General features: G+C 39.8%; 1 protein-coding gene across 6 annotated transcripts in view; it reads right to left on the bottom strand.

Annotated features, from left to right (window-relative positions):
• Positions 1-5980: 5980 nt before the first annotated feature.
• MTUS1 (microtubule associated scaffold protein 1) overlaps positions 5981-19018 on the bottom strand; it is a 201060-nt gene continuing 188022 nt past the window's right edge. For all 6 annotated transcript variants that reach the window (XM_045017626.1, XM_045017624.1, XM_045017625.1 and 3 more), the window contains 3 exons: positions 15085-15201; positions 13175-13272; positions 5981-8366 (listed from right to left, as the gene is read on the bottom strand). In XM_045017626.1, the coding sequence (XP_044873561.1) occupies positions 8150-8366; positions 13175-13272; positions 15085-15201 (432 nt within the window). In that variant the 3' untranslated portion in view covers positions 5981-8149. The remainder of the gene's footprint in view (positions 8367-13174; positions 13273-15084; positions 15202-19018) is intronic.

The raw sequence follows: 19018 nt of genomic DNA, 5'->3' as shown, positions 1-19018 counted from the left end.
CTCTAGTAACATTGATGGCTACTGCCATATTGGAAGACTAGTCATACCTGTGAATTGGACATTAATATTAAACAAAATACCATTTAAATACAAAAATTGGACCGTACCACTCAATTCACTATCTCAGAGAGGATAGTGCATAAGGGATATCCACTAAGGGAGAATATGATAAAGAAAATGCAAAACAATAAGATGCATCATCTCATCAGAAATGCTAGTTTGTAATCTTCATTCAGATCAGCTAGTAACATAAGTAAGTCTTAATTAAATGCACCCCTGCCCCATCCCCTTTTCTAGTGGAAGGGAGCTGTCTGATTAGACTGGCAGGGGAAGATAACCCCCTGCCCTGAGACCTTCTGCACACCCCTCTCAGAAATGCAGTTGAAGTTCATGGCCAGGTGGAGGGGGAAAGAATCCTCTCTCTCGGTGCCATAGGCTAAGCTGTGTAGATGGAGGAGGAGTTAATTGCCTGTTGGGTGCCTGCCCTTCCTGTATGTTTGAAGCGCTCATGGCAGGCAGTAGCTTTGCTACTGTGACTACTGACCCATGCATCCACCCCTATAGTGGATGTATAGGTTGAACAGTGCTTCATAACTGCTGTGGGTTCTGAGCCATTTTTAGCATCAGGAAATAATTTTTCCCTCATCAAGATTAACAAGATACCTAGGGGGCTTATCCTCCACTTTCCTGGAGGCCTATGTTTAGGTTAATAAGGAGCTATGCCAGGATTTAGCAGCTGCACCTGTGCTTGTAATTTCATTGCAACTTGCTGCCTATGTCCAGCCTGGGTGAGAAGCTCTAAAGGGCCAGGGCCAGCTCCAACAGGTAACCATGAGACCTGGAAGATGCCTGATGTACCCGTCAGCTTGGAGGGAAAACAGAATAGCCTCAGGCTGCAAAGACATAAGGTATGTCTATTCAACAAGCTTTGGCTCTGCTTTCCAGCTTGTGTAGACATACTCATGCCAGCTCTCATCGGAGGTAACATGCAAAAATGGAAGCATAGGTAGGGGTAGCATGGACTTGTTGCACTAAGTACATACCTACAGGGTCCAGGTCAGTTTGTCAGAGCAGCTAACCTGTACGACTCTGGCTCTACTACTATTTTTAGCATACTGGTTCAGATGAGAGCTAGTGTATGTATGTGTACACCAGCCTTCCTGTGTGCCATTATTTCCCTTTTTGCACAGAGGGTAAGAGAGGATTCAGAGGTGGGCTGAACCCTAGGAGTTAAACCTGAATACTGGTTATTTGGCATGGAGAATATTGATTGCACTGCACACCAATTTCATGTGGGGGTGGGGTGGGGTGGGAGGAGGAGGTAAAGTTCCAGCTTCTGCTCTAAAAATCCAAAGTCTTCATTCTCCTCCCTGTTCTGATCAATGAAAAATACTGTACATTTCCCTCTGATGAACACTAGAGGTTTCCACCTTTAAGTTCAAAGTCATTTCAGTACCTCCAAACCTTGTCATTAGCTAACTCATTTCCTTAAAATGTCTAGCAAGTGAGACAGCATCACCTATCCTAAACAGTATCAGAGGGGTAGCCGTGTTTGTTGCTTTTTACAGATCCGGACTGAGTGTCCTGTGTCACCTTATAGACTAACCGATGTATTGAAGCATAAGCTTTTGTCAGACGTATTCACCCACGAAAGCTTGTGCTCCAATAAATCGGTTAGTCTAAAAGGTGCCACAGGACTCTGTTGCTATCCTAAATAGATTTTTTGTTCAGTAACACATTGAATGGTGTGGGAGCACCACCTGCCTTAAGTGACAATTCTCCAGGCAATAAGAAATAAGATGCAAATCCTCAAATACAGCAGCTGTACTGTTATCTAAGTAAGTGCTATATAGCACCTTTCATAGGAGGAGCTTAAATTGCTAGGCCATATTGGTGAATTAAGCCTGACACACCCTTGTATGAAGTAAATACATTCTTCCCCTTTTAACTGCTAGGGAAGGTGAGTCATGGAGGGCCTAATCTTTCTATCTCACCCTGAGAAGTATCCCACTGAAATGAAGAGAGTCACAGCTGTGTAAAGGAGAAGAGAATCAATCAGGTCTTCAGAATTAAATAAGTAATTTGTCCAAGAATACATCCCCAACTCTGCCAGCATGTTACTGTTTCCAGTCCTATGCCTCAACCACAAGGCAATTGTTCTTCCCATTCTTTACCAAATGTGCAGTCACTGACATTGAAGAGCAAATATGTTCTTAAAAAAAGCAGAGGGAAAAAAAGATAATGGTGTCATACTTACTAGTGCTTGGTGTTTTTCTAAGACGAGTATCCGAGCTAGAGAAGAGATTAGACCATAGTGCAGCAGCTGTCCAAGGTATTCTCTCTCTCTCTAATAGGTTTGACTTTATGGTGCTGTTCTGTTAGCTTTCAACAGACCATTTTTATCCCATGCAGCCCTAGATGATTTCCTGGCTTGCCATACAGCAATTGTAGGTTTAAATGCCAGCATTTATCATCCACTGACAGTGTGCTGTCTGAATTGTGTGATACTCATTAAAGATGAAATGTCTGTGGTTGGTTAGAGAAACTCAGGCAACTGAAGTGTTTCTGAACACAAATGTCTTCAATTAGTGTAGGTGATACTCTTCATGTAAGCAACATAAGGGAATTATTCATTTTGTGAGTTTGAGTTTTGTCACATCTACTGACAAACATTTTATTTTAACAGAGAAAAATTTTAGGGGTGATGTCACCCAAATAGTGTCATCTATTGGCATGAAGATTACAAAAAATAGTTGATGTAGATGAATATCATTGTAATTTCCTGTGTTTAGAATTTTCATTATGGGGGTAGCAGGCAGACAGCCTAAGCATAGAAGTTGCCAATGCTTTCATTTATAAAAGATTGAGTGTGGAATACTTGCAGTCGGCTTTTGAAATTCAGCAAGAGGCAAGCCCTGATGCTAGATAAATACTTTGTTTTAAATCCATGAAATTCTATTTAGCTGAGGTACTATATCCCTGCCATTGCCAACTTTTTCCTGAGACATGCAAGGGACTTGCCACAGAGAATTGCATGAGCATGCAAAAGTTCTGGTCCCATACTGCTGTAGCAGCACACCTAACTTCTGAGGACAATATAAGGTAGCAGCAACCCCCACCCCACATACTCAGGGGATGAAGAGATTGAGAGGGTAGAAAGACCTCTGACACATGGTGCTCGTATCCCATCTGCCCCTACATAATGGCCTTCTGCTGCCAGCTGAAGTGATAGTCTTCTGTACTACAGTGCTAAACCCTGTTGATGCATTGCTTGGTGAGGTCAGCAGGAACAGGAAGTGATAGTTGTAACATAGAAGGTAAGCATCTTTACCAAAAAAAAAAAAAACCCTAAAAAAAGGGAGATTTAATGTTGTTAAAAGATTATGGTGCAAAGTTAAAAACAAAACTTGGACTATGAGCAACCTAAATTCTGGCATTTCATTTGTGTGGATGTAGTATGATATTACATTATGCTGAATAAGGCAGGCACCCTAAGTAAAAAATAGTTTGTGATAGAGGTTGGCTGCACGATGGGGAAGAATTGTTTATTTTTGTGGCACCACTACGACTGTAATGTGAACATACCATCCCTGTGTAAGTACTTCACATACTGCAGCATGTTATATGATAGGTTTCTCTCCGATTTGTTAATGTTGCTGTGAAGAGTGGCTTTGTCTCCAAAATATAAAGCCCCTCTTATTTTTACTTCTGGAATTTTTTCAGATGTGATCCTACAGTACACCTCTACCTTGATATAACATGACCCGATATAACACAGTAAAGCAGTGTTCCAGGGGGGTGGGGCTGCACACTCCAGTGGATCAAAGCAAGTTCCATATAACATGGTTTCACCTATAACAAGGTAAGATTTTTTTGGCTCCTGAGGACAGCGTTATAGCAAGGTAGAGGTGTACTTAATAGTCTTGGTAAGTGGTAAAACAATACTCTGATCACCTGAGGAAGACCTCACTTCAAGCATTAGATTAAGAGGATGGTTATTACAACATATGCTACTGTTTTGATTGCTCTGGCTTTATTCAGAGTATCAATAGGTGGCAATGATTTTAGATTGTAAGTTGAATCAGGTAGCTAATTTTTAGAATGGAATTTGTTAGTTTTTTCTTTTTCTTTTTATCCAATTGTTTTGACAAATTATGATTAGCAACAGCAAAGTGACAGCTCATCAGAAAACATTCAGGTTCCATGCATCTGGCCAGACTGAAGTGTGGACTTATTAGCTACCGTGTACATTTTTCCTCCCTTTTTTCTACAGTAGATTGACTCCTATTTAACACAGCACAGTCAAATTTTCACAACTGGCTTATTGACTGGAAAGATGAAGTTCCATTTCCAAAAGGGGCTTGGTATTGAGACCTAGCCTAAAGGAGGAGAGAAGGAGCCTCTCAAAATTCAAGTACGTACATTTTCTCCTGTAAACTGTTCTCTGGAGCACACTCAACCCTAATGATGTAAAAAAATTTTTTGAAAGTAAGCTTCAGATAATGTTTTACTCATTTGCCTCTCAACTTGCCAAGATTAATTATTTTCCAGTAAAGCAAAAACTACTGTCACTGAGAAGGAACACTGTCAGAGTTCTTGGCTATTTACCGTACTTATGAACAGGCTTCTAGCATTCAGGCTAGTGATTTTTTGCCTTTAAAGTTACTGGCCTGGAGGCAGTTATGGCTAATCCTGGAATTGCTGCATGAAAGCTGGGTCATCCTCTTTGGGGATCGAACCTGAGACCTCTGGATATTAACACGTGATCCTCTACTGCCTACACTAAAAGATCTTCTCTCTTGGCCAAGGCTGTGGCAGGCTCATCAAGTTTGAGTTGGCCTAGCCAGTTGTCAGTGTGGCACTCTGTCCTACTCTGAACAGACATAGTTTACAACAGCTGCAGGATGTGTGAGTTCTATCTGGCTGTTAGCCAGAAAAGGACTGACTCTAAAAAGAAAGGTTATTCCTTTCTAGGATCTGCAGTTTGATTTTTAAAAGTCACACACACACACACAAACTTTCCCACCTCTTCATAACAGAGAGGAATAAGAGCATGAAATTGTTTAAAAACAGTTACATTTTTGAGAATGTCTCCTGCATTGTTGCCTATGTGAGAAACTACATTCAATTTAAATAGATTAATTGTTCTCTAGGATCTAATTACACCAACACACACACTTTACAATTAGCTCAAGTTAAGGTTGGGGTCATCTTTCTAAATGTCAACTAAAAATCTCCATTCCGCTTCCCTCTCCATGTCAAGAATTCCCTCACATGAACCATGGTACATTCTGAAGCCACTTGCTAGAATGACCAGAGATAGCAAAGTCTTTGGAGGCTACTAACCTGTTATCCAAGGAGTTTGAGAAAAGTCACTAAATGAAACAATGCTAGACTTTAAATACCCCTGCTCTTGAGAAAGTAAAATAGATCAATGTCTGAATAAGTTATTAAAAGTAAATGTTTTGGTAAGGCTAGAAGGGCTCCTTAAACACACAGTGGTTATAATTGGAAGTCAACATTTGCCTATACACAGTATCTGAGCAACATCACTTACCCTTCGAATGTAACTACTTCCAGCTGAGCTAAAAAAATAGGAACCTAATGTGGTTCTTAACTCTTTTTCAAGCATTATTGGCTAAGTTCTTCATGGATAATTACATAACCTGGCTATTTTTAGATGTGCATCTTCATGTACATATGTTCAACCTGAAACTGAGTAATCACGATTCTCCTGGATCCAATAATCATCTGCAAACTACACAAGCAAAACTCAGTTTGCTATCCTGAGTTCTGTCTGTAATAGTGGTGCAGGTTTGGGATAAAAAAATTAATAAGTTATCTGAACACTGATGAAAAGCTCTTCTATGCTTGAAGGAACAAGCCATTGTAAAGTTTCAATATTTCAACTGTTAGAATACTTGCCCCTGGAAAACTTTCCTTCTTAGTTTCAAGTTTTTTAGATTTACACAAGCAAAAAGTCAAACCAGTAAAAAAAAATTTATTTTTAAACACTCATCTCAAATACGCATGATCCAATTTCCTTAACCTTATCGAAGCAAAGAATGCTCTAAGAAATACGTTTAAGCCAAGTTTCAGCCCACAACAGATTTTTACAGTTAAATTATAAATCCGTGGAAAACAGTATAAGTGCTGACACCACTTGAACTACAGTGGCATGTACAGCGCCTTAAATGGGATAAAAAGAGGCAAATTAAGCAAAATGTTCCATAGAGGAGTCAGACTTCACTTGTACATTGTGTAGATGAAATTTAATTACAAGTTTGAATATATTACAATTTCATAGTTACAGAATGAGCACTGCTACAACTTTGTTTGTACACCCAGGCACTTTCTGAAGTGCCAGCATTTTCATATCCTAGATGAAATGTTTGGTTTGAAGTGTTTTTCAAATTTAGTTTCCCTACTCCTCCTCCTCTCTGCCCCTCCCATCCACTGGACTCCCTTTCCCAGTCTGCTGGAAAAATACACTGAAGCACAAGATTTACCATATTGCTAACACTGTTGACAAGGTAACAGTAGAATATTCCTGGTTTAAAAACAACCCCTAATTAGAAGCACAGACATTCTGTAACCATAACTAGAAATTGAAACTGTACTCACAGAACAGGATGCATGGGATCTTTAAAAGAAGTGTGGACCAAAACAATAACAAGACCAGACACACACTGTGACTACCTTAATTCGAAACATAGTGTAAAATGTTACATCCATCTTCAGAACAAACATGTTTGTGTTGCTAACTCAAGGGGAAACTTCCGCCAAGTGAAATTTGGAAACTTTGGGGAGACGAACCACTTGTTCTTCTCCCCACCCCTCCATACAGTTATCTTGGCAACACTGCTGAAAGTTAAAATAAGGGCACAACATTTTAAAAATCAAAACTTTGTCAAAATCAGAGAAACTGTATTGCTTGCTTTTAAGACTCTTATGAATCTTGCTGCATTTCTCATTCCCCTTTCAAATAATGTTTTGTCATCCTACTTATTTCTCCCTTTTTGGCTTTTAAATCCTGTATCTTCGATTAGATCAGGACCCTCTAGATGGTGGCCTTCGCAATGACCAGGCTTTTCTTAGGAAGTAATGGCTGCTTGTCTGGGAGTTTGTTTTCAGTAGACAAGGGGATTGGGTCCGGTTGCATGTCTGCAGTATGGGGGTTTATGCTAAATCTAGTCATTTTAATGTTTTGACCTCTGACTACAGTAGAAGTAAGGGAGTTGCAGAGAGTGTCAATTTCAATGTTCCAGAATCATCATCTTGCTTCTCCACTTCCATCTTAGCAAAAAGTGTTCTAAACTTGACTGTATCCTGAAAAAATGCAATGCTACCATCTTATTAGACTGTGATATGGCTACCAGTGCTGCATATGAATGGAAAAGCTAAAAATTCATAGACAGTATGGCTGCAGTTTCAACTCTGACGATCAGACAATTTTTAGAAAAAAAATCACTCAATTGCACTATAAAGGTAGGTAGAGACACTGACAAGTCAAGTCAACAGATAAAACATTTCCTGCCATCCTCTTAAACAGAAGCAGAAAGATGAGGTGGAAACTAGCCTATAATACAAATGGCAGTTTCTCCTCACCCGCAGTTAAGGGTAACCTTGGATAAAACATGCATATTGACAACATTATTAATGAAGTACATGTCAATGTATATTCTTTAGCTTTTGTCCTTTATTACACACACGGCAAAGAAGGCAGCATCACACACTCACACACACACACACACAGTGTGTTACATCCACTTCATACACATCCACAGTCTCAAAAAGGTGTCTGTGATAAGGAACACATTATAGAGGTTGTGGTCTATATCTGTAGCCCCTGAGCTTTTTTCTTAGAGTTAGGTGAAAAAGGCAATGAACAAGACTTCCCTTGCTCTGTAAGTGCTTTGTGCAACAATGTCTATAGTCATTACTGAAGTCTTTTTTGGAGGAGAAATAGAAAGTCTTACTCCCATATTTTCAGTATCTTAGAACAATTTTCCACACCAATAATTCCAGTTATATTTCAGTCATCACACTCAGCTAATATAGCTCTTGCTCCCATGATTGGAGTTAGGATCAGTTCTGCAGATCACAAGTGAAATGCTTTTATGGGGTCTCCCCCTCATTATAAAAGATGTCATCTTGGTGCTACTGTAGGAGCAGAGAAGGAGCCGGAATTCCTTGGTGACTGAGAAGGCATTGGTGGAGAACTAGGCGACACTTTCTTAGGGCTGCACAGGTCCCCATTGTGTAGTTTCCATAGAAGTTCTTCGTTTTCCATTGATAAACGTTTATTTACTTTTGATTCTTTCTCTAGAGACTCCTGTAAAACTGCCTGCTCTGTGGAAAGTTGCCTGAAAAAATAATTGTATGTAAGTGGACATGATTCCATTTGAAAGTTAGAGCCTCTTATAGCTGTTTTAACTCTTAAAATTATGTAACAAATCCCTGGCCAGATATATTCATTCCTTATCAGGATTTAGTGCATTTGTTCTCTTGGGAATATTCCCAAGAAGTAACAGCTGGGTTCTACAGGTTTGCCCTCACTGCACTGTGAGCTGGAGCTATAACTTTAGTTTTACCCCAACTTGACTCCCATCCACACACAATTCTCTAGCTTGAATTAAGAGGTATTTTAACCTCAGGTTGTTGGGCTTTGAAAGAAGTGGGTGTTGAAGCTGGAGTGCTGTTAAAGCTAGAGCTAGTAATGCAGTGGAGATGCAATAGCTCCAGGAACCACAGCTGATTCGCTCCAAATACAATCACACTGCTATTCAAGCCACTGTGCAGCTCAAATGCAGGGCTGGCCTTACCATGAAGCAAACTGAGGCGGCCGCCTCAAGTGCCAGACTTTTGGGGGTGCCACTAGGACCCAGAGTGTAGCAAATTGGGTCTGCTGCTGGTGCATATGTATTCTCTCTGCTCTGGATGCACAGAGATGGTGGAGTGCTGTGCTGGAGGAAGGAGGGCACAAGAGACATAACAGGCAGGCAGGAGAAAAGACAAGAGGGAATAACAGAAAGCAGCAGGAGTTGCAGGGAGAGAGAGAAGGAGGAGAAGCCTCTTATATAACTCTCTAGCACCCCCAGGAGCCTGGACAGATTAACACCAGCTTCTCAGGGAGCTTCCTGTTGCCTGCTGCTTCCCTGAACCCACTTGAGGAGAACAGGTAGTCAACTGAAGTAGTAGGAGCCAATTAGGCCCTTAAGACACTGACATCTTCCTTCACTCAGGCCCTGCTACCAGCCTGCTTATTTGTCCTTCAATTGAGTGTTGAGAGCCACTATAGCTGGCACAGAACAGCAGTCATGAGTGAAAGACGAAAACGCCCCTCTGGGGCAGCATTCAGAAAAAGAAAGCAAGCAAAGGAAGCTTTTCTATCTAAGCAGGAAGGAGCTCTCCTGAGATACAGAGATACAAATGTTCACAGTGAGCCTTCCAGCCCCAATGAGGATGTGAGTGGTGAGGAGATGCCTGATCTTCTAGTTAGTCAGAGTGCAGGTGACCTGGCAGCTACTGCAGCATCCATATCTCCATCTCAAATGGATGTAACCATGTACATTCCTGAAGAAAAGTGTAGATCAGAGAAGAGTGTGGTGGAGGCGTAAGAAACAGCTGCTACTTTGTTTAGTTCCTTAAGTCTAGAGGATCCAGGACTGTGGACCCACTTGAGCAGTAGCCTGAGGGACTTCCCTGTACTGCATGGGCCACAGCAAGTGAAAAACTTCATGTTCCCCAAAGACAATGAAAATAGAAGTTTCCATCCAACACATTACTGGCATGAAATCCCAATGATGACAAAGTAGAGAGGCCATGGCTTATGTACTCAAAAACCCAGAAGGCTGCATACTGTTGTTGAAAACTCTTCCAGTCTAATGTTCCAGCCACATTGGGTTGTACAGGAACAAAGGACTGGAAAAATCTGGCTAGAAATCTGGCATGCCATGAGAAGGCAGCAAATCACCAGAGAGCATTCCATAGGTGGAAAGAGCTTGAGATGAGGCCACCATAGATCAGCATCAAGAGAAGATTGCATCAGAGTCTCTCTACTGGCAAAATGTTCTGAAAAGGCTCATTGCCATTGTCAGAATGCTTGCTACCCAAAACCTAGCACTGCGGGGTACTTCAGATCAGCTGCATGTGCCAAACAATGGAAACTTCCTTAAAATTGTGGAGCTGATGGCTGAGTTTGATGCTGTACTCCAGGAGCTCCTAAGAAGAGTCACCGCCCAAGAAATGGACATACACCACTACCTTGGAAAAACAATTCAAAATGAGATCATACAGTTACTGGCAACAAAAGTCAAACAGAAGATTGCGGCAGATCTGAAGTCAGCAAGATATTACTGTGTTATTCTGGACTGTACACCTGACATCAGCCATACTGAACAAATGACTTTAATGGTGTATTTTGTAACAGAACCTAGTGAAAATGTCCCTGCAATGGTGACTGTTAGAGAGCATTTTCTAAAATTTATTGACATTGATGATACTACAGGAGCTGGTATGACAAATGTGCTTCTTAAAAAGCTGGAAGATACGGGAATTGCGATAGCTGACATGAGAGGTCAGGGCTACAATAATGGTGCCAACATGAGAGGAAAGAACAGAGCAGTGCAGACACGGATCCGAGAGTTAAACCCTCGAGCTTCTTTTCTCATGCAGTTCTCATTCACTGAACTTGTTGGTTAGTGATGCAGCTTCAGCTTCTAGTGAGGCTGCTGAATTTTTTAATGTAATTCAAAGCATCTGTGTATTTTTCTCTGCATCAACGGCAAATTTTGAAGCAACATCTGGGAACATCCTCTCTGACATGGAAATCACTGAGTGTCACATGATGGGAAAGTGGAGTGGAGGCAATAAAGCCTATCAAACACCAAATTGGGAAGATAGGTGATGCCATAGTTGCCATTATGGAGGATAATGCTATGACAGAAACTGTTCATGGGAGAACAGTGGCAGAGGGAAATGGGATCACCAGAATCATACATAACTTCAAATTTCTGTGTGACTTAGTGTTGTGGCATGACATACTGTCTAAAATTAATGTTGTAAGCAAGAGACTCCAAGGTGTTGACCTTGATATATTTGGAGTGACAGAACAGCTGGACAAAGCAAAGTCAGACCTACAGTCTTACTGGTCAGATGAGGGATTTCAAAACGTTCTGAAGAGTGCACAGAAATTGGCAGAGGAACTTGACACTGAAGCTATTTCCGCCCCCCCCATTTAAGAATACAAGAGTCACCGAAGAAGAAGACGACATTTTGATTACAAAGCATGGGATAATCCCATAAGAGACCCCAAGCAACAATTCAAAGTTGAATTCTTTAACCAGGTGCTAGATAGTGAAATACAGTCAGTTGAAGAACATTTCATGCAGCTCAAAGAACACAGCAGTATATTTGGTATGTTGTATGATATTCCAAAACTCCTCACTATACCTGAAGACCACCTACACAGCAATTCAGGGCACTAGAGACAGTGACACATGATGACATATGCGCTATTGATGCGAGTGATTTAGGTGATGAATTGAAAGCCATTTCAAGATACATTTCAGCAGGATCAACTCCAAAGGCTGTTCTGGAATATGTGCGCACAAATAAGATGACCACCCTCTTTCCAAATGCTTTTGTTGCTCTGCACATACTTCTAACACTTCCTGTAACAGTTGCCAGTGGAGAACTCAGCTTCTCCAAGCTGAAGTTAAAAACACATTCACGCTCCACAATGACACAGGAGAGGCTGGTCAGCCTTGCAACCATCTCAATAGAGCATGAGCTGGCCTATGCTGTGGACCTTCAGCAGGAAGCAGTTCAAATCTTTGCAACCAAGAAGGTACAGATAAAATGCCAGTATTTACTATGCAGACAAGAAAAGTTACATTTGCTGTTTAGAAGTTTGAAAGTTGTGTTATTTAAAATTTTTGAACAAGGCATTTTAAGTTGTTTGTTCTCCTTTATTGGGGTAGGTAGCAGAGCAGTACCATGAGAGGAGTAGAACAGGAAGAAGGCAGAATTGAGACCTTTCAAAGTTTTGGCCCAAGCAAGGGGGTATGGGGGCATCATTTGATCTCCCCGCCTTACGTGCCAAACTGTTGTGGGCTGGCCCTGCTCAAATGTTTCAGTGTGATCACTCAACTTGAGCTAGGCTAGCTCTAGTGAAGGAGCTCAAATGTACTAACTTGAGCTAACTGTTGCAGTGAAGACAAGCCCTAAGCTGTCAGCTTGTGCAGAAGACAGAATATCAGATGTAACAGACATGTGCCCTAGTCAGAAAAAAAAAATCCTGCATAAAAGCAGCTGCCTATTTTTGCTTGCATTACTGCATGAGCCAGTCATTCTACAAAATTCTGGGTAGTTTAATAAGAGTTGAATTTTAAGAGGACCTTAATGAAGGCAGCTGAAGAGTGTTTTCACATCTTCCCTGTTAGAAGTCATGTCATAGCTGTGTCTCCTTGCAGTGCAAGACCTGCAGAATTTGTCTGAACTTCCTATTGTCCTTTATTGTATGATCTACAGTGGTTTGCCCATTCATTTCTTGCAACATATGCAGAATTAGGAGACTTGATTAACAGTCAGACCCCATTTGTGGATTGGATGTAGTCTGTATATCTAGAACCAGGAGGCTTAACACACTGACCCTTTGCTTAAACAAGCTGTTTAAAACTACTCTTAACTATTTCTTTTCAACATTTTAATATATAAAACCCCAAGCAGTTCTTTTAAAATCAGCAGCACTTCACTCTGGGGGAAAAAGAATCTAACAACAAATTGTAAGAGATGGTGCTCCTGAGTAGCCTTTACTTCCCTGGTAACTATGTTAATGAGCATTCAAGACAGTAACGTGGGCTGTAATTTCCAGGGGAACAGAGCTAGCCTTATTTGATAAGAACAGTCATGATTTTTATACACTACCCTGCCAGTTGTTTCAAGGAGCATCCACCCCCACACAATACCCATTCCTGCTCAGGCAGGATTTCAGAATTGCACACAGAGAGGATGGAAAAATGAGTACCATGCTTCCATATTCCAGGCATGATATCTAACAGCGGTAAGGGCTTTTTAAAAATCTACAAGATGCTGATTATTCATTGACAGAATAAAATGCATGTTTTCACAAGTTAATAAAAATGCCTGCATTTCATGGATTATGTTTTACCTTGAAAGTTGCATGTGTTTGTCCATCCGAGCTTTTAGTTCTTCATTTTCCTGCTGAAACTTCTTCATTTTATCCATTAAGACTGTGTTCTTTTCCACCTTTAACAAATGAAAAAATTGTTGGAGTTTGTGTGTGGGTGTCCGTTTTTTAAAAAAAATACAGAATTGCATTGGCAAGTACCCATTATATGCATTACTTAGTGAAACAAATTCAATTTCAGGTAAGTACAAGTTAGATTATTTTACAATACATAGAATGATCTTGAGAAAATGTAAAAGTGACGTGAAAATGATTTATTGCTCATCTTTAGTAGGCAAGTCTACTTTTTGCTTCTTCTAGAGTTGGCATTTTGCCACTTTTGCTTGATTAGCTGCCCACTAAAAGCTGAATCTGCTACTTTAATTTCTGGGCTGGTGGCAGCAGGTCTCTTCACATATAGCATAACAGATGGCTGAGACACTATATCACCATGCAATATATAGTCTAGGAATAACTTGATGAAAGGTAACAAATTCAAAAAAAATATTCTCCATGTATAACCAGATCTCCCTCAACCTTTACTACCACCCACAAAATCTATTCTGTATTAGCAGAAGTGATCTGATCCTCATCTAAAAAAGCCACACACCTGCATTTCCCAATTAGTTATCACAGGGGAAAAAAAGCGGCTTTTAAAAACAAAACAACTTTCAAATGGGTTAACGTTCAGTGGATTTCCAAAAGTCAACATCTTTAGTCAGAAGCGAACCTGTGGGCACCAAGCCTTTAGAGCCCATGATTACTCTGAAGTGTCTAGGATTTTATAATGACTTGTAAATCATCACTGGTATATGGCAATAGTTGGCTCCCAGACAAAATGTAATAGCTGACTGAGACCCTGGTCTCTGTTACTTAAGCCTCTCTCCTCTGCATTAAATGGCAAGATTTCCATGAGGACGATGGCTGAAGTATTCCAGAAGTGCTCAATTGCACCAACCAGGATCAAGGCCTCCATCATGCTACAAGCCCTACAAACATCATAGGAATTCCTGCCCTGAAGAGCTTCCACTGTTACACAACAGAAATCGGAGGAGGTGCCAAGGAGTGAGTAATTTTAAAAGGCAGTAGTATTCAATACATCGGATTGACATAGGCTTTATGTGGAAAGGAAATACTTAATTTACTCACTGTCAACATATTCAGATGATTTTATTTTTCTGTACCATGTTGAGTCGGTTACTTCCTTTCTTGTTTCAATAAACTCAGTTATGTGACCGTTGACATTTTTTGCCTAAGGGGCACTGTGATACAGTGCAAGCCAGGACTATGTAAGCTTCCCCACGAGGTTCTGCCATGCAATCAGAATCTCTCATGTAGCAGATTTATAGTGCTGGTGGGCAAATGCTATGAAATTTAACCTGATATTTGTCAAGAGTGGGGACTGCATATTGTGGACAGTAACTAACTAGTACAGATTATTTTTAACAACCCAAAACAAAATTGAACAGAAGTCTAGAGGTTAAAAAGTTAATTATGCCACCTAGTGATTCCCTTCTTGCCTCTCCCACTTGAGTCAAAAGAGAATACCAAATAGCTAGCATTTTACAGAGAGCCCCTGGAAAGTTATCATTTACAGGATTTACAAGTTAAATTGCATGTAAAGAAGAAATGTGGTTCAGAAAATCGGCTGAAATTTGTTCCTCTCTGTTCCATTGTTTGTTTCTCTTATTGTATCATTCAGGAAACATCTCTCCCCAGATTGCAGGCCAGCACAGGTAAAATTGTACCTGTGACATTAACAGGTACCTTGTGCTCCTTTGCAAATTTTTGTTTGCTTTTCACGTATACTATTAGCTTAGTGTTTAAGCTTGATCAGCATGAATTCACTCTCAAAATCTGATCACTAGAAAACAGCCCCCACAGCAGCTCACCAGTTTTTCTGTCTTCATCAGCTTTATATCTTGCTGACGTAGTTTCTCATTCTTGATCTCCACCACTGCTTTCAAACTTTCCAGTTCCTGTTCCAGATACATCATCTGAGGGTTTTTCTGAAAGGATTTCCACAAAGGTTTGCTTATTTTTCAGAACTTCAAACAATCTAAATAGCATTTACAAATGTATATAGTAAACACTTGTAAATTAGGTGTTTGTAATAAATTTATGAAATTGAGTGGGACATAGTTTTTCCTTCTGACTCAAAACCAAGATTTTTTTCCCACTCCTAAATATTTATTCTCCCCTTCCTTAATTTCATTTGTGTCTCAGTACAAAGATCTGAAGATCCCTTTTGAAAATGTAATTTAAGAAACCTCTATAAAAAGGTTAACATGTAGAACCCTATTCAAAAGAAATAGGATGACTAGCCAAACATATAAACATTTTGCTTTTGTATAAATGATAAAAACCCTTGTGGATCAAATTTATACATTATTGCTGGCACAGTAAAACTGATTCATTTTACAGTAGTCCTGAGGCCTCCTAATAGTTAAGGCTGCCAAGAATTCCAGAAACCTATTTCCTCTTAGTCAAAACTAAGCCCAAGAGGAGGTTAATTAAAATATATATATTTATATGTACATATGCATGCACACAGAGTCACTTGGATATTTTGTTTCTACCCTCCTTGAAGAGTTCAAACAACTTTTCTTGCATATGAGTAACTCAAAAGCTGAACTTCAAACCTTTGAATTTTACAAGTAGTTAATCCTCACAGTTTCCAGTTTGAAGGCAGCACTTTATAATTCCGCTATGCAGCTTTCATACTACTTCTGGCTGCATAACATACAGTTACATATTCTTAATCTATACTAACATTGTCTTTGCCCCATGGTATGACTTGTATCTGCTATAGCAAGCTTAATATTTACTGGTTAGTAAGTGATGTGGATCTGTAAGGGGTTATTTTTAGGGCTGTCAAGCGATTAAAAAACTTAATTGTGATGATCACACTTAATATACCATTTATTTAAATATTTTGGATGTTTTCTACATTTTCAAATATATTGATTTCAATTATAGCACAGAATACAAAGTGGACAGTGCTCACTTTATATTTATTTTTGATTACAAGTATTTGCACTGTAAAAAAACAAAAGAAATGATTAAGTGAATTGAAAATACTCAATACTGTAGTGCAATCTCTATCATGGAAGGTGAACTTACAAATGTACTAAAAAAATGCATTCAAAAATAAAACAATGTAAAATTTTAGAGCCTGCAAGTCCATTCAGTCCTAGTTCTTGTTCAGCCAATCACTCAGACAAACAAACTTGTTTACATTTGCAGGAGATAATGCTGTCCGCTTCTTGTTTAGAATGTCACCTGAAAGTGAGAACAAGCATTTTCAAGGTTCTGTTGTAGCAGGCATTGCAAGATATTTATGTGCCAGATGCGCCAAAGATTCATATGTCCCTTCATGCTTCAATCACCATTCCAGAGGACATGTATCCATGCTGATGATGGGTTCTGCTTGATAACAATTCAAAGCAGTGAGGACAGACGCATGTTCATTTTCATTATTTGAGTCAGATGCCACCAGCAGAAGTCTGATTTTCTTTTTTGGTGGTTCAGGTTCTGTATTTTCTGTATTGGAGTGTTGCTCTTTTAAGACTTCTGAAAGCAAGCTCCACACCTCATCCCTCTCAGATTTTGGAAGGCACTTCAGATTCTTAAACCTTGGGTCCAATCCTGTAGCTATCTTTAGAAATCTCACATTGGTACCTTCGTGTTTTGTCAAATTTGCAGTGAAAGTGTTCTTAAAATGAACATGTGGTGGGTCATCATCCGAGACTGCTATAACATGAAATATATGGCAGAATGCGGGTAAAACAGAGATGGGGACTATCAGGGACCAACACACACACAGTGAACTCTGTGTTACCCACATGAAAGACTCCCTAAGCTTATATTCTACCAGTGTGGGTTAGAACTTCCCTAAGGCACAAATTCCTTTCCTTGTCCTTGAACAGTATTGCTGCCATCACCATGTAATTTACATAAAAATTCAGGGAAGAGTTACTTGGAATCCCTCTCTCACCCAAAATATCTCCCCAAGCCCCTTCACCCCCTTTCCTAGGGAGGCTTGAGAAGAATATACCAGCCTTAGCAATGTGAGTACAGACCAGACCAGACCCCTTGTCTTCAGGACACTGAAAATCAATCAGGTTCTTAAAAGAATAACTTTATTTAAAAAAAATAAAAAAATCACACCTGCAAAATCAGGATGGAAGGTAACTTTACAGGGTAATAAAAAGATTTAACACAGAGGATTCCCCTCAGGACTCAGCTTCACAGTTACAAAAGCAGGAATAAAACTACCTCTGTAGCATAGGAAAATTCACAAGCCAAAACAAAAGATAACCTAATGCATGTCCTTGCCCTACTTACAATTTCTGTGGTTTTAGATGGATTATTCCAGGTATATTTTCCAGAGATATTGTACCTGCTTGGCTTCTCCCTCCGTCCGGAGAAGGAACAACAAAAGAACAACAAATCCTTCCTTCCCCTGCCCCCCCCCCCCCGATTTGAAAGTATCTTTCCTCATTGGTCCTTCAGGTCACATGCCAACTAGGTTATTTGAACTGCTGAACCCCTTACAGGTAAAGTAATCCAGTACAGCTGCCAAGAAGGGATTTTATGCTACTACATACATAAAGGTTGCTACCCTTCCCCCTATATTTATAACAGGGACATACAATTCTCCCCCATGGAGTTCAGTCACAAATTTAATTAACGCATTCTTTTTTTTAAATGAGCGTCATCAGCATGGAAGCATGTCCTCTGGAATGGTGGCCGAAGCATGAAGGAGCATACAAAATGTTTAGCATATCTGGCATGTAATACCTTGCAAAGCTGGCTACAAAAGTGCCAGGCGAATGCCTGTTCTCACTTTTTGGTGACATTTTAAATAAGAGTACAGCATTATCTTGTGTAAATGTAAACAAACTTGTTTCTCTTAGCGATTGGCTGAAAAAGAAGTAGGACTGACTGGACTTGTAGTCTCTACAATTTTACATTGTTTTGTTTTTGAGAGCAGTTATGTAACCAAAAAAAAATCTACATTTGTAAGTTTCACTTTCACAACAAAGATTGCACTACAGTACTTGTATGAGGTGAATTGAAATATACACTGATTTCAATTACAACACAGAAACACAATATATATGAAAATGTAGAAAAACATCCAAAATATTTAACAAATTTCAATTAGTATTCTATTGTTTAACAGTGCTGTTAAAACTGTGATTATTTTTTTAACCGTGATTAATTTTTTTTTACTTAATCGCTTTAGTTAACTGAGATTAATCCACAGCCCTAGTTATTTTGTAAAGTTAACTTCTACCGGGCCTCTTTTTCCACGGTAAAAGTGTTTATGCTTCACAACTGAAGTCACAGGCAATAAGAAGAAAAAGACCTATTAAATCCAAGTCAGTATGTAGGTAGAAACTGGAACAAGAAGAGAAAGAAGCCAACACCATTGAAACAACACGTCTATATCTTTAAAGATAAAATTAATTGGGCTACTGGAATGAAAGTTGGTGTGTGTATTTGGAACAAACAATGGTGTATTGAATTGAGTAGTATCTTCATTATCACATCAAAGAGAAAATGACTCTCCTCTCCCTCCCTCCCACCCCCAGATGACATGCAACTTTGTGGGATACAGCCCACACAGACAGAGGGGCAGGCTGAAACTTGAGGTGACAGCCTTATAGACTAAAAATGGAGGGCTTTGGTAAATTCAGGGTCTTCAGATGACAACCAGTACATATTGCAATTAAGGTGAGAGCCTAACAAGCCATATGTTTGAGTGACTGGTGCAGCTGTGTTTAATGTCTGTTCAATTTGTGGTTCTTTCAGTTTGGA

This window comes from Mauremys mutica, chromosome 5, assembly GCF_020497125.1.
Source record: "Mauremys mutica isolate MM-2020 ecotype Southern chromosome 5, ASM2049712v1, whole genome shotgun sequence".
Classification (NCBI taxonomy): domain Eukaryota; kingdom Metazoa; phylum Chordata; order Testudines; family Geoemydidae; genus Mauremys; species Mauremys mutica.
The sequence above is the reverse complement of the archived record's forward strand: the minus strand, read 5'-3'. Positions and strand labels throughout refer to the sequence as shown.